General features: G+C 58.2%; 1 protein-coding gene across 1 annotated transcript in view; it reads right to left on the reverse strand.

The window, feature by feature from the left end:
* Positions 1 to 9,942: 9,942 nt before the first annotated feature.
* Positions 9,943 to 13,861, reverse strand: part of LOC124033645 (synaptotagmin-7-like) — a 123,764-nt gene continuing 119,845 nt past the window's right edge. The window contains exons 10-12 of the mRNA XM_046345788.1: positions 13,483 to 13,597; positions 13,001 to 13,200; positions 9,943 to 12,202 (exon numbers count right to left, since the gene is read on the reverse strand). Of these exons, the coding sequence (XP_046201744.1) occupies positions 12,098 to 12,202; positions 13,001 to 13,200; positions 13,483 to 13,597 (420 nt within the window). The 3' untranslated portion in view covers positions 9,943 to 12,097. The remainder of the gene's footprint in view (positions 12,203 to 13,000; positions 13,201 to 13,482; positions 13,598 to 13,861) is intronic.

Here is a 13,861-nt window from a genome sequence, read left to right on the forward strand (position 1 = left end):
AGGGACAGTGTGTTGGGCCAGACCTAGAGGGGAGGGACAGTGTGTTGGGCCAGACCTAGAGGGGAGGGACAGTGTGTTGGGCCAGACCTAGAGCGGAGGGACAGTGTGTTGGGCCAGACCTAGAGGGGAGGGACAGTGTGTTGGGCCAGACCTAGAGGGGAGGGACAGTGTGTTGGGCCAGACCTAGAGCGGAGGGACAGCGTGTTGAGCCAGACCTAGAGGGGAGGGACAGCGTGTTGAGCCAGACCTAGAGCAGAGGGACAGCGTGTTGGGCCAGACCTAGAGCGGAGGGACAGCGTGTTGAGCCAGACCTAGAGGGGAGGGACAGCGTGTTGAGCCAGACCTAGAGGGGAGGGACAGCGTGTTGGGCCAGACCTAGAGGGGAGGGACAGCGTGTTGGGCCAGACCTAGAGGGGAGGGACAGCGTGTTGAGCCAGACCTAGAGGGGAGGGACAGCGTGTTGGGCCAGACCTAGAGGGGAGGGACAGCGTGTTGGGCCAGACCTAGAGCGGAGGGACAGCGTGTTGGGCCAGACCTAGAGCGGAGGGACAGCGTGTTGGGCCAGACCTAGAGGGGAGGGACAGCGTGTTGGGCCAGACCTAGAGCGGAGGGACAGCGTGTTGGGCCAGACCTAGAGCGGAGGGACAGCGTGTTGGGCCAGACCTAGAGGGGAGGGACAGTGTGTTGGGCCAGACCTAGAGGGGAGGGACAGTGTGTTGAGCCAGACCTAGAGGGGAGGGACAGCGTGTTGGGCCAGACCTAGAGGGGAGGGACAGTGTGTTGGGCCAGACCTAGAGGGGAGGGACAGTGTGTTGGGCCAGACCTAGAGGGGAGGGACAGTGTGTTGGGCCAGACCTAGAGGGGAGGGACAGCGTGTTGGGCCAGACCTAGAGGGGAGGGACAGCGTGTTGGGCCAGACCTAGAGGGGAGGGACCGCGTGTTGGGCCAGACCTAGAGCGGAGGGACCGCGTGTTGGGCCAGACCTAGAGCGGAGGGACAGCGTGTTGGGCCAGACCTAGAGGGGAGGGACAGCGTGTTGGGCCAGACCTAGAGGGGAGGGACCGCGTGTTGGGCCAGACCTAGAGCGGAGGGACCGCGTGTTGGGCCAGACCTAGAGCGGAGGGACAGCGTGTTGGGCCAGACCTAGAGGGGAGGGACAGCGTGTTGGGCCAGACCTAGAGGGGAGGGACAGCGTGTTGGGCCAGACCTAGAGGGGAGGGACAGCGTGTTGAGCCAGACCTAGAGCGGAGGGACAGCGTGTTGGGCCAGATCTAGAGGGGAGGGACAGTGTGTTGGGCCAGACCTAGAGGGGAGGGACAGCGTGTTGGGTCAGACCTAGAGGGGAGGGACCGCGTGTTGGGCCAGACCTAGAGGGGAGGGACCGCGTGTTGGGCCAGACCTAGAGCGGAGGGACCGCGTGTTGGGCCAGACCTAGAGCCGAGGGACAGCGTGTTGAGCCAGACCTAGAGCGGAGGGACAGCGTGTTGGGCCAGACCTAGAGGGGAGGGACAGCGTGTTGGGCCAGACCTAGAGGGAGGGACAGCGTGTTGGGCCAGACCTAGAGGGGAGGGACAGCGTGTTGGGCCAGACCTAGAGGGAGGGACAGCGTGTTGGGCCAGACCTAGAGCGGAGGGACAGCGTGTTGGGCCAGACCTAGAGGGGAGGGACAGCGTGTTGGGCCAGACCTAGAGGGGAGGGACAGCGTGTTGGGCCAGACCTAGAGGGGGGAGGGACGGCATGTTGGGCCAGACCTAGAGGGAGGGAGGGACAGCGTGTTGAGCCAGACCTAGAGCGGAGGGACAGCGTGTTGGGCCAGACCTAGAGGGGAGGGACAGTGTGTTGAGCCAGACCTAGAGGGGAGGGACAGTGTGTTGAGCCAGACCTAGAGGGGAGGGACAGCGTGTTGGGCCAGACCTAGAGGGGAGGGACAGCGTGTTGGGCCAGACCTAGAGGGGAGGGACAGCGTGTTGGGCCAGACCTAGAGACCTAGGAGGGACAGCGTGTTGGGCCAGACCTAGAGGGGAGGGACAGCGTGTTGGGCCAGACCTAGAGCGGAGGGACAGCGTGTTGGGCCAGACCTAGAGGGGAGGGACAGCGTGTTGGGCCAGACCTAGAGGGGAGGGACAGCGTGTTGGGCCAGACCTAGAGGGGAGGGACAGCGTGTTGGGCCAGACCTAGAGGGGAGGGACAGTGTGTTGAGCCAGACCTAGAGCGGAGGGACAGCGTGTTGGGCCAGATCTAGAGGGGAGGGACAGTGTGTTGAGCCAGACCTAGAGGGGAGGGACAGTGTGTTGAGCCAGACCTAGAGCGGAGGGACAGCGTGTTGGGCCAGACCTAGAGGGGAGGGACAGCGTGTTGGGCCAGACCTAGAGGGGAGGGACAGCGTGTTGAGCCAGACCTAGAGCGGAGGGACAGCGTGTTGGGCCAGACCTAGAGTGGAGGGACAGCGTGTTGGGCCAGACCTAGAGGGGAGGGACAGCGTGTTGGGCCAGACCTAGAGGGGAGGGACAGTGTGTTGGGCCAGACCTAGAGGGGAGGGACAGCGTGTTGAGCCAGACCTAGAGGGGAGGGACAGCGTGTTGGGCCAGACCTAGAGGGGAGGGACAGCGTGTTGGGCCAGACCTAGAGGGGAGGGACAGTGTGTTGAGCCAGACCTAGAGGGGAGGGACAGCGTGTTGAGCCAGACGTGGAGCGGAGGGACAGCGTGTTGGGCCAGACCTAGAGCGGAGGGACAGCGTGTTGGGCCAGACCTAGAGGGGAGGGACAGCGTGTTGGGCCAGACCTAGAGGGGAGGGACAGCGTGTTGGGCCAGACCTAGAGGGGAGGGACAGCGTGTTGAGCCAGACCTAGAGCGGAGGGACAGCGTGTTGGGCCAGACCTAGAGGGGAGGGACAGTGTGTTGAGCCAGACCTAGAGGGGAGGGACAGCGTGTTGGGCCAGACCTAGAGGGGAGGGACAGCGTGTTGGGCCAGACCTAGAGGGGAGGGACAGCGTGTTGGGCCAGACCTAGAGGGGAGGGACAGCGTGTTGGGCCAGACCTAGAGCGGAGGGACAGCGTGTTGGGCCAGACCTAGAGCGGAGGGACAGCGTGTTGGGCCAGACCTAGAGGGGAGGGACAGCGTGTTGGGCCAGACCTAGAGGGGAGGGACAGCGTGTTGGGCCAGACCTAGAGGGGAGGGACAGCGTGTTGGGCCAGACCTAGAGGGGAGGGACAGCGTGTTGGGCCAGACCTAGAGGGGAGGGACAGTGTGTTGAGCCAGACCTAGAGGGGAGGGACAGGAGGGAGGGACAGCGTGTTGGGCCAGACCTAGAGGGGAGGGACAGTGTGTTGAGCCAGACCTAGAGGGGAGGGACAGCGTGTTGGGCCAGACCTAGAGGGGAGGGACAGCGTGTTGGGCCAGACCTAGAGGGGAGGGACAGCGTGTTGGGCCAGACCTAGAGGGGAGGGACAGCGTGTTGGGCCAGACCTAGAGCGGAGGGACAGCGTGTTGGGCCAGACCTAGAGCGGAGGGACAGCGTGTTGGGCCAGACCTAGAGGGGAGGGACAGCGTGTTGGGCCAGACCTAGAGGGGAGGGACAGCGTGTTGAGCCAGACCTAGAGGGGAGGGACAGCGTGTTGGGCCAGACCTAGAGCGGAGGGACAGCGTGTTGGGCCAGACCTAGAGGGGAGGGACAGTGTGTTGAGCCAGACCTAGGGGGAGGGACAGCGTGTTGGGCCAGACCTAGAGGGGAGGGACAGGCATGTTGGGCCAGACCTAGAGGGGAGGGACAGCGTGTTGAGCCAGACCTAGAGCGGAGGGACAGCGTGTTGGGCCAGACCTAGAGGGGAGGGACAGCGTGTTGAGCCAGACCTAGAGGGGAGGGACAGTGTGTTGAGCCAGACCTAGAGGGGAGGGACAGCGTGTTGGGCCAGACCTAGAGGGGAGGGACAGCGTGTTGGGCCAGACCTAGAGGGGAGGGACAGCGTGTTGGGCCAGACCTAGAGGGGAGGGACAGCGTGTTGGGCCAGACCTAGAGGGGAGGGACAGCGTGTTGGGCCAGACCTAGAGCGGAGGGACAGCGTGTTGGGCCAGACCTAGAGGGAGGGACAGCGTGTTGGGCCAGACCTAGAGGGAGGGACAGCGTGTTGGGCCAGACCTAGAGGGGAGGGACAGCGTGTTGGGCCAGACCTAGAGGGGAGGGACAGCGTGTTGAGCCAGACCTAGAGCGGAGGGACAGCGTGTTGGGCCAGATCTAGAGGGGAGGGACAGTGTGTTGAGCCAGACCTAGAGGGGAGGGACAGTGTGTTGAGCCAGACCTAGAGCGGAGGGACAGCGTGTTGGGCCAGACCTAGAGGGGAGGGACAGCGTGTTGGGCCAGACCTAGAGGGGAGGGACAGCGTGTTGGGCCAGACCTAGAGCGGAGGGACAGCGTGTTGGGCCAGACCTAGAGTGGAGGGACAGCGTGTTGGGCCAGACCTAGAGGGGAGGGACAGCGTGTTGGGCCAGACCTAGAGGGGAGGGACAGTGTGTTGAGCCAGACCTAGAGGGGAGGGACAGCGTGTTGAGCCAGACCTAGAGCGGAGGGACAGCGTGTTGGGCCAGACCTAGAGGGGAGGGACAGTGTGTTGAGCCAGACCTAGAGGGGAGGGACAGTGTGTTGAGCCAGACCTAGAGGGGAGGGACAGCGTGTTGAGCCAGGACAGGGACAGCGTGTTGGGCCAGACCTAGAGCGGAGGGACAGCGTGTTGGGCCAGACCTAGAGGGGAGGGACAGCGTGTTGGGCCAGACCTAGAGGGGAGGGACCGCGTGTTAGGCCAGACCTAGAGGGGAGGGACAGCGTGTTGAGCCAGACCTAGAGCGGAGGGACAGCGTGTTGGGCCAGACCTAGAGGGGAGGGACAGTGTGTTGAGCCAGACCTAGAGGGGAGGGACAGTGTGTTGAGCCAGACCTAGAGGGGAGGGACAGCGTGTTGGGCCAGACCTAGAGGGGAGGGACAGCGTGTTGGGCCAGACCTAGAGGGGAGGGACAGCGTGTTGGGCCAGACCTAGAGCGGAGGGACAGCGTGTTGGGCCAGACCTAGAGCGGAGGGACAGCGTGTTGGGCCAGACCTAGAGGGGAGGGACAGCGTGTTGGGCCAGACCTAGAGGGGAGGGACAGCGTATTGGGCCAGACCTAGAGGGGAGGGACAGCGTGTTGGGCCAGACCTAGAGGGGAGGGACAGCGTGTTGGGCCAGACCTAGAGGGGAGGGACAGTGTGTTGAGCCAGACCTAGAGCGGAGGGACAGCGTGTTGGGCCAGACCTAGAGGGGAGGGACAGTGTGTTGAGCCAGACCTAGAGGGGAGGGACAGCGTGTTGAGCCAGACCTAGAGCGGAGGGACAGCGTGTTGGGCCAGACCTAGAGGGGAGGGACAGCGTGTTGGGCCAGACCTAGAGGGGAGGGACAGCGTGTTGGGCCAGACCTAGAGCGGAGGGACAGCGTGTTGGGCCAGACCTAGAGCGGAGGGACAGCGTGTTGGGCCAGACCTAGAGGGGAGGGACAGCGTGTTGGGCCAGACCTAGAGGGGAGGGACAGTGTGTTGAGCCAGACCTAGAGGGGAGGGACAGCGTGTTGAGCCAGACCTAGAGCGGAGGGACAGCGTGTTGGGCCAGACCTAGAGGGGAGGGACAGTGTGTTGAGCCAGACCTAGAGGGGAGGGACAGTGTGTTGAGCCAGACCTAGAGGGGAGGGACAGCGTGTTGAACCAGACCTAGAGGGGAGGGACAGTGTGTTGAGCCAGACCTAGAGCGGAGGGACAGCGTGTTGGTCCAGACCTAGAGCGGAGGGACAGTGTGTTGGGCCAGACCTAGAGGGGAGGGACAGCGTGTTGGGCCAGACCTAGAGCGGAGGGACAGCGTGTTGGGCCAGACCTAGAGCGGAGGGACAGTGTGTTGGGCCAGACCTAGAGCGGAGGGACAGTGTGTTGGGCCAGACCTAGAGCGGAGGGACAGCGTGTTGGGCCAGACCTAGAGCGGAAGGACAGCGTGTCGGGCCAGACCTAGAGCGGAGGGACAGCGTGTTGGGCCAGACCTAGAGCGGAGGGACAGCGTGTTGGGCCAGACCTAGAGGGGAGGGACAGCGTGTTGGGCCAGACCTAGAGCGGAGGGACAGCGTGTTGGGCCAGACCTAGAGGGGAGGGACAGCGTGTTGGGCCAGACCTAGAGGGGAGGGAGCGTGTTGGGCCAGACCTAGAGCGGAGGGACAGCGTGTTGGGCCAGACCTAGAGGGGAGGGACAACGTGTTGGGCCAGACCTAGAGCGGAGGGACAACGTGTTGGGCCAGACCTAGAGCGGAGGGACAACTTGTTGGGCCAGACCTAGAGCGGAGGGACAGCGTGTTGGGCCAGACCTAGAGCGGAGGGACAGCGTGTTGGGCCAGACTTGGGCGGAGGGACAGCGTGTTGGGCCAGACCTAGAGCGGAGGGACAGTGTGTTGGGCCAGACCTAGAGGGAGACCTAGACAGCGTGTGTTGGGCCAGACCTAGAGCGGAGGGACAGCGTGTTGGGCCAGACCTAGAGGGAGGGACAGCGTGTTGGGCCAGACCTAGAGAGGGAGGGACAGGGACGTGTTGGGCCAGACCTAGAGCGGAGGGACAGCGTGTTGGGCCAGACCTAGAGGGGAGGGACAGCGTGTTGGGCCAGACCTGTTGGGCCAGACCTAGAGGGGAGGGACCGCGTGTTGGGCCAGACCTAGAGGGGAGGGACAGCGTGTTGAGCCAGACCTAGAGCGGAGGGACAGCGTGTTGGGCCAGACCTAGAGGGGAGGGACAGTGTGTTGAGCCAGACCTAGAGGGGAGGGACAGTGTGTTGAGCCAGACCTAGAGGGAGGGACAGCGTGTTGGGCCAGACCTAGAGGGGAGGGACAGCGTGTTGGGCCAGACCTAGAGGGGAGGGACAGCGTGTTGGGCCAGACCTAGAGCGGAGGGACAGCGTGTTGGGCCAGACCTAGAGGGGAGGGACAGCGTGTTGGGCCAGACCTAGAGGGGAGGGACAGCGTGTTGGGCCAGACCTAGAGGGGAGGGACAGCGTGTTGGGCCAGACCTAGAGGGGAGGGACAGCGTGTTGGGCCAGACCTAGAGGGGAGGGACAGCGTGTTGGGCCAGACCTAGAGGGGAGGGACAGTGTGTTGAGCCAGACCTAGAGCGGAGGGACAGCGTGTTGGGCCAGACCTAGAGGGGAGGGACAGTGTGTTGAGCCAGACCTAGAGGGGAGGGACAGCGTGTTGAGCCAGACCTAGAGCGGAGGGACAGCGTGTTGGGCCAGACCTAGAGGGGAGGGACAGCGTGTTGGGCCAGACCTAGAGGGGAGGGACAGCGTGTTGGGCCAGACCTAGAGCGGAGGGACAGCGTGTTGGGCCAGACCTAGAGCGGAGGGACAGCGTGTTGGGCCAGACCTAGAGGGGAGGGACAGCGTGTTGGGCCAGACCTAGAGGGGAGGGACAGTGTGTTGAGCCAGACCTAGAGGGGAGGGACAGCGTGTTGAGCCAGACCTAGAGCGGAGGGACAGCGTGTTGGGCCAGACCTAGAGGGGAGGGACAGTGTGTTGAGCCAGACCTAGAGGGGAGGGACAGTGTGTTGAGCCAGACCTAGAGGGGAGGGACAGCGTGTTGAACCAGACCTAGAGGGGAGGGACAGTGTGTTGAGCCAGACCTAGAGCGGAGGGACAGCGTGTTGGTCCAGACCTAGAGCGGAGGGACAGTGTGTTGGGCCAGACCTAGAGGGGAGGGACAGCGTGTTGGGCCAGACCTAGAGCGGAGGGACAGCGTGTTCGGCCAGACCTAGAGCGGAGGGACAGTGTGTTGGGCCAGACCTAGAGCGGAGGGACAGTGTGTTGGGCCAGACCTAGAGCGGAGGGACAGCGTGTTGGGCCAGACCTAGAGCGGAAGGACAGCGTGTCGGGCCAGACCTAGAGCGGAGGGACAGCGTGTTGGGCCAGACCTAGAGCGGAGGGACAGCGTGTTGGGCCAGACCTAGAGGGGAGGGACAGCGTGTTGGGCCAGACCTAGAGCGGAGGGACAGCGTGTTGGGCCAGACCTAGAGGGGTGGGACAGCGTGTTGGGCCAGACCTAGAGGGGAGGGACAGCGTGTTGGGCCAGACCTAGAGCGGAGGGACAGCGTGTTGGGCCAGACCTAGAGGGGAGGGACAACGTGTTGGGCCAGACCTAGAGCGGAGGGACAACGTGTTGGGCCAGACCTAGAGCGGAGGGACAACTTGTTGGGCCAGACCTAGAGCGGAGGGACAGCGTGTTGGGCCAGACCTAGAGCGGAGGGACAGCGTGTTGGGCCAGACTTGGAGCGGAGGGACAGCGTGTTGGGCCAGACCTAGAGCGGAGGGACAGTGTGTTGGGCCAGACCTAGAGCGGAAGGACAGCGTGTTGGGCCAGACCTAGAGCGGAGGGACAGTGTGTTGGGCCAGACCTAGAGCGGAGGGACAGCGTGTTGGGCCAGACCTAGAGTGGAGGGACAGTGTGTTGGGCCAGACCTAGAGCAGAGGGACAGCGTGTTGGGCCAGACGTAGAGGGGAGGGACAGCATGTTGGGCCAGACCTAGAGGGGAGGGACAGTGTGTTGGGCCAGACCTAGAGCGTAGGGACAGCGTGTTGGGCCAGACCTAGAGCGGAGGGACAGTGTGTTGGGCCAGACCTAGAGCGGAGGGACAGTGTGTTGGGCCAGACCTAGAGCGGAGGGACAGCGTGTTGGGCCAGACCTAGAGGGGAGGGACAGCGTGTTGGACCAGACCTAGAGAGGAGGGACAGCGTGTTGGGCCAGACCTAGAGCGGAGGGACAACGTGTTGGGCCAGACCTAGAGGGGAGGGACAGTGTGTTGGGCCAGACCTAGAGGGGAGAGACAGTGTGTTGGGCCAGACCTAGGGACAACGTGTTGGGCCAGACCTAGAGCGGAGGGAAAACGTTTTGGGCCAGACCTAGAGGGGAGGGACAGTGTATTGGGCCAGACCTAGGGACAGCGTTTTGGGCCAGACCTAGAGCGGAGGGAAAACGTTTTGGGCCAGACCTAGAGCGGAGGGAAAACGTTTTGGGCCAGACCTAGAGCGGAGGGACAGTGTGTTGGGCCAGACCTAGAGCGGAGGGACAGTGTGTTGGGACAGACCTAGAGGGGAGGGACAGTGTGTTGGGCCAGACCTAGGGACAACGTGTTGGGCCAGACCTAGAGCGGAGGGAAAACGTTTTTGGCCAGACCTAGAGCGGAGGGACAGCGTGTTGTGGTTCTGTAAGCCACCTATTAAATGATAAACCAGAACACAAGGCCCCTGATGCACACAGGCCTGAGTGAACGGTCCCTCTACCCAACAGAAGAGGGCTAGAATAGAATATGCTGTATGTGGTATTGTCAGATGTAATGAGCTCCCCTCTCCCTCTTCTCTTTGTTTCTCTCTTCACTCAGATTCTCGAATGTCTATGGCCCCCTCCCCAACCAACCCATAAAACCCCAACAAATAGAAAGTAGACACATGCCCTTTGTCACGTTCCAACATCCCAGTAATCATTAGCGTCTCCTCCTTAGCGATCAGCGACAACATAAATAATTAACTGAACATCTAAATTACTTTGTACAGAATAAAAACAGCCAAAAAACAGATTCCATATTAAGAAAATGAAAATGGCAAAAGTGAACACCAAGCACACATACATACATGGTAAACACAAACAGTCAGATGTTGACACACTCACACACACATTGCAAACACACACACATTGCAAACACACACACACACACACACACACACACACACACACACACACACACACACACACACACACACACACACACACACACACACACACACACACACACACACACACACACACACACACACACACACACACACACACACACACACACACACACACACACACACACACACACACACACACACACACACACACACACATTCAGTAGACACAAATAAACAGTCAAATGTAAAACAGAAAATAGGTTTAGTTGATATTATTACTCGTGTAGCTATCATTCAGCCCATTGTGTGATGAGAGAGAAACTTAATCTTGGAACAGGTCACACCAGGATGACATCAGGAGCAGCACAGAGCAGAGGGGGTCTGGCCAGTAATGGAACAGCCTGGTCCTGAAGCAGGACAGAACAGAGGGGGTTTGGTCCTTAACAGCAGTGGTCCTGAAGACCCACTAACACCCAACTATCTAACATCAGGAGCAGGACAGAGCAGAGGGGGGTTGGTCTGTAATGAAACAGCCCTGGTCCTGAAGACCCACTAACACCCAACTATCTAACATCAGGAGCAGGACAGAGCAGAGGGGGGTTGGTCTGTAATGAAACAGCCCTGGTCCTGAAGACCCACTAACACCCAACTATCTAACATCAGGAGCAGGACAGAGCAGAGGGAGGTTGGTCTGTAATGAAACAGCCTTCCACTAAGACCCTAAACATTTATCTACTAATATTCTTATAACAATGTGTTCTGTAACATGCACACTAATGAATAAGATGTTGACTAAATGTCTTACAGACCAACTGACAGACACACGTTCCAACAGACAGACAGAATTACACAAAATTACTGAGAGAGACAAACAGGTAACGGTACCAACCTTGATGGGGACAAGATCAATTGGCTTAGTGCTCCATTAGAAACAAAACTGACTCGGTTGGGAGAGGGGAATTTATTTATGGTTATCTGCAGTGGATGATGCAATTGAGAGAAAGCAGCTCAGATGAAGACTGGTGGTTCATGTCAAGTTCCTCCTCTGCTTACTGTTCCACACCAGGTAGCAGACACTACCTGACAGACTGTACCCCTCTCTCTCTGTCACTGCTTAGCTGCTGTGACCTCTCCAAGTCTTCAAACATATCCAGTAGAATACTGATGATTATTATTGTCATCATTATTATCAGTAATATTGTCGTTATTCATTTGATAGCAGTGCAAGCCCAATATTTCACACACTTGCACTCGCATTCACACTCTAACTTTCGCTGACACACACGCACGCACGCACGCACACACACACACAGAGAGAATACGACAGAATAATAGCTGTCTTTTTGCTTCTATTTACTGTCTCTGGAAGAACATTTTGATTGGTCTCTTTAGGCTTTTTAAAAACAAAACACAACATTGATGACTTTACTCTTTTTCTGTCATTATTCTTTTTTTTTCTCTCCAGAAAATAGGAACGTCTTTTTACATTTCCCCCATGGACCAGTGTAAATGATCAGTCATTTCCCCCTTTTTTCATCTAGAACTTCATTTGGAGTTACAGCACATCACCCACAGCACGCACAGACAACAAGGGGGTCCAGGCGGGGAAGAATCACTACAGTGGTGGGAGAGAAAGAGATCAGAGATGATGAACGGGGTGGAGTGACAGTGTCACGTCTAATTCCATTATCATCCACACAGTCCAGCCCTCTTCTATTCCATTGGTTTGCCTCTCTCTCTCTATCAATCCTTCCTGTTATATTCTCTGTGTGTTTGCAGAAGGGAACGGACCAAAGGGTCAACGTGGGAAGCAACAAAAAAAAATGAACAGCCAACCAGATCGCTTCTGACGACAGAGAGAGCAGTGATTAGGGAGAGAAGAAGCCTCCCCTCACTGCCACAGGAGAATGATAGAGAGACACAGGATTAATGGTGGAACTGGATTCCTTGTCGGTCAGTCTGTCACACAGTCACAGATATAATGTTTCCTGAAAGACAGGCCCTTCACCAGCTCCTTACGCAGGGTTCTTATATGGTCTATTTGAACCTGTTTATGTTGGTGGCTGAGGCCCGAGGGCTGGCAGAGTGTACCGCTCCAAAGTAAAACAGAGTAAAGGTGGACCAAGGAGAAAAAACAATTGTTGAGAGGAAGGTATGACTTAAAAGCAACAAGACTCAGAAAGCACCCGGCTAAACAGAGGGGAGTAGAGGAAGGAGAAGTTCATTAGGGATCTGACAGAGGACAGGCAGGAGGAGAGGCTGGATGCGTAGGATGGCTATTTGTACCCATGTTCTGCAGCGAGTCAGCCTTGTGCATAACGATAGGGTGGGAGGGCAGGGCAACGGGGCTGGGGTGGTCTGGGTGGATGTGACTGGACCTACAGTATCAGGCCTTGAGGGCATGCCACTGCTGCACGGCATTACGAGGTTTACCCATCATGTCCTTCCAGTGCTTCACCTCCGCCGGACCACTCTTCCATGAGAGATAGATCTGAGGAAGGGTGGGAAGAAAGAGAGGAAGAGAAGGGGAGGAAGGGAGGAGGAGAGAGAGATGGAGTGAAAGAGAGCGGGGGGGGGGGGTGAGATGGATAAGCAGGATATCTGACGTCACAGAGATCGATATTACTCATACTCAAACAAAGAGAGGTAAACTAAACTCTCTGAAGTCTGGAGTGTCCCTGCTGTTACCATAAAGCTTGCCAATCACCCTAATCTGAACTTAATTCATATCGGGAGCTGAGGAGAGTCATTAAGATGAAACAGCTGTTTTACTCTCAGCAATTTTCAGAGCAGGGGAAACAGGGGGAAAGATTTGTGTGAGAATGAGACGTATGTTTAGACAGAGAGATGGAGGCTCCCAAGCAAGCCGCAGCTGTGTTTTACTGCTGGTGATTAGACTGTGGGTGAAAGGGCCAGCGCCTGTGATGAGGCGTGTTTGGTTTACTGAGGGGTCACTATCAGACACTGGATCCATAGTAAGGAAGCTTGTATGAGGGTTACAGTGTGTCAGAAAATCAATGGGATAGTGCCTCTGTGCCACAAACAAACCACACAATCAATGGATATCAATCTCACCGTGTCAGTATGTAAGAGCAATCTTGAGACAGTGACTGTTACAATGTGTCATTGTGTTAGTGTGTGTGAGAGCAGGATCATTGTGTGTGTGTGTTATGAGTTTATGTATGTGTGCGTGTGCATGTGTGTGTGTGTCTCAGTATGTGCCAGCAGGGGTCAGTGTGGATTGGTGATGTAAGTGGCTGGTGGTCTGGGCGTTACGAGGGGGCGGTACCTTGCCGATGACGTCGTTGCGACTGAGCTTGTCCTTGTCCATGACGGTGATGATGATGGTGGTCTCTCGGAGCACGTGGGCGGGGACGTCGAAGGGGAAGGACTCGTTGAACACGGGGTTCAGACAGCACTTCATTGTCACCGTCTTCTTCTTCTCCACACGCTTGTCCTTGTGCATCAGCCACAGCTTCACATAGGGATCTGACGGGGGAGACGCATCACTTAAACACAGAGGTTACATCACTTAAACACAGAGGTTACATCACTTAAACACAGAGGTTTCATCCCAAATGGCACCCTAATCCCTATACAGTACACTTATTTTGACCAGGGCTCATAGAATGTAGTGCACCATATAGGGAATAGGGTGTCATTTTGGATGCCGTATGGATGGAGAGATACTGAAACCACATTGACACATGTTAAGGTAGACAGACTGTAGCAGAGGAAACAGGTGATGACAGAGTATTGTATGTACTGTACCGGAGGTGCCTCCAATGTCCATGGCTTTGAGGTTGCGGGCTTTGATGATGGTCACAGTGATGGTGTTGGCTTGAGGGTTGTAGCACAGTGACACCAGCAGGTCTCCTCGACTCCCCTGAAAAACACAATGACATCACCACTCACCTACCCTCTCACTCCCTCCATCCCCTCTACCCCCTTCTGTCTCCCAGTCATCCCTCCTTGTTCCCTCTCACCAACCCTCTCACTCCCTCCATCCCCTCTACCCCCTTCTGTCTCCCAGTCATCCCTCCTTCTCCTTGTTCCCTCTCTCCCTCCATCCCCTCTACCCCCTTCTGTCTCCCAGTCATCCCTCCTTCTCCTTGTTCCCTCTCACAAACCCTTTCTCTCCCTCCATCTC

This window comes from Oncorhynchus gorbuscha, linkage group LG04 (genome assembly GCF_021184085.1).
Source record: "Oncorhynchus gorbuscha isolate QuinsamMale2020 ecotype Even-year linkage group LG04, OgorEven_v1.0, whole genome shotgun sequence".
NCBI lineage: Eukaryota > Metazoa > Chordata > Actinopteri > Salmoniformes > Salmonidae > Oncorhynchus > Oncorhynchus gorbuscha.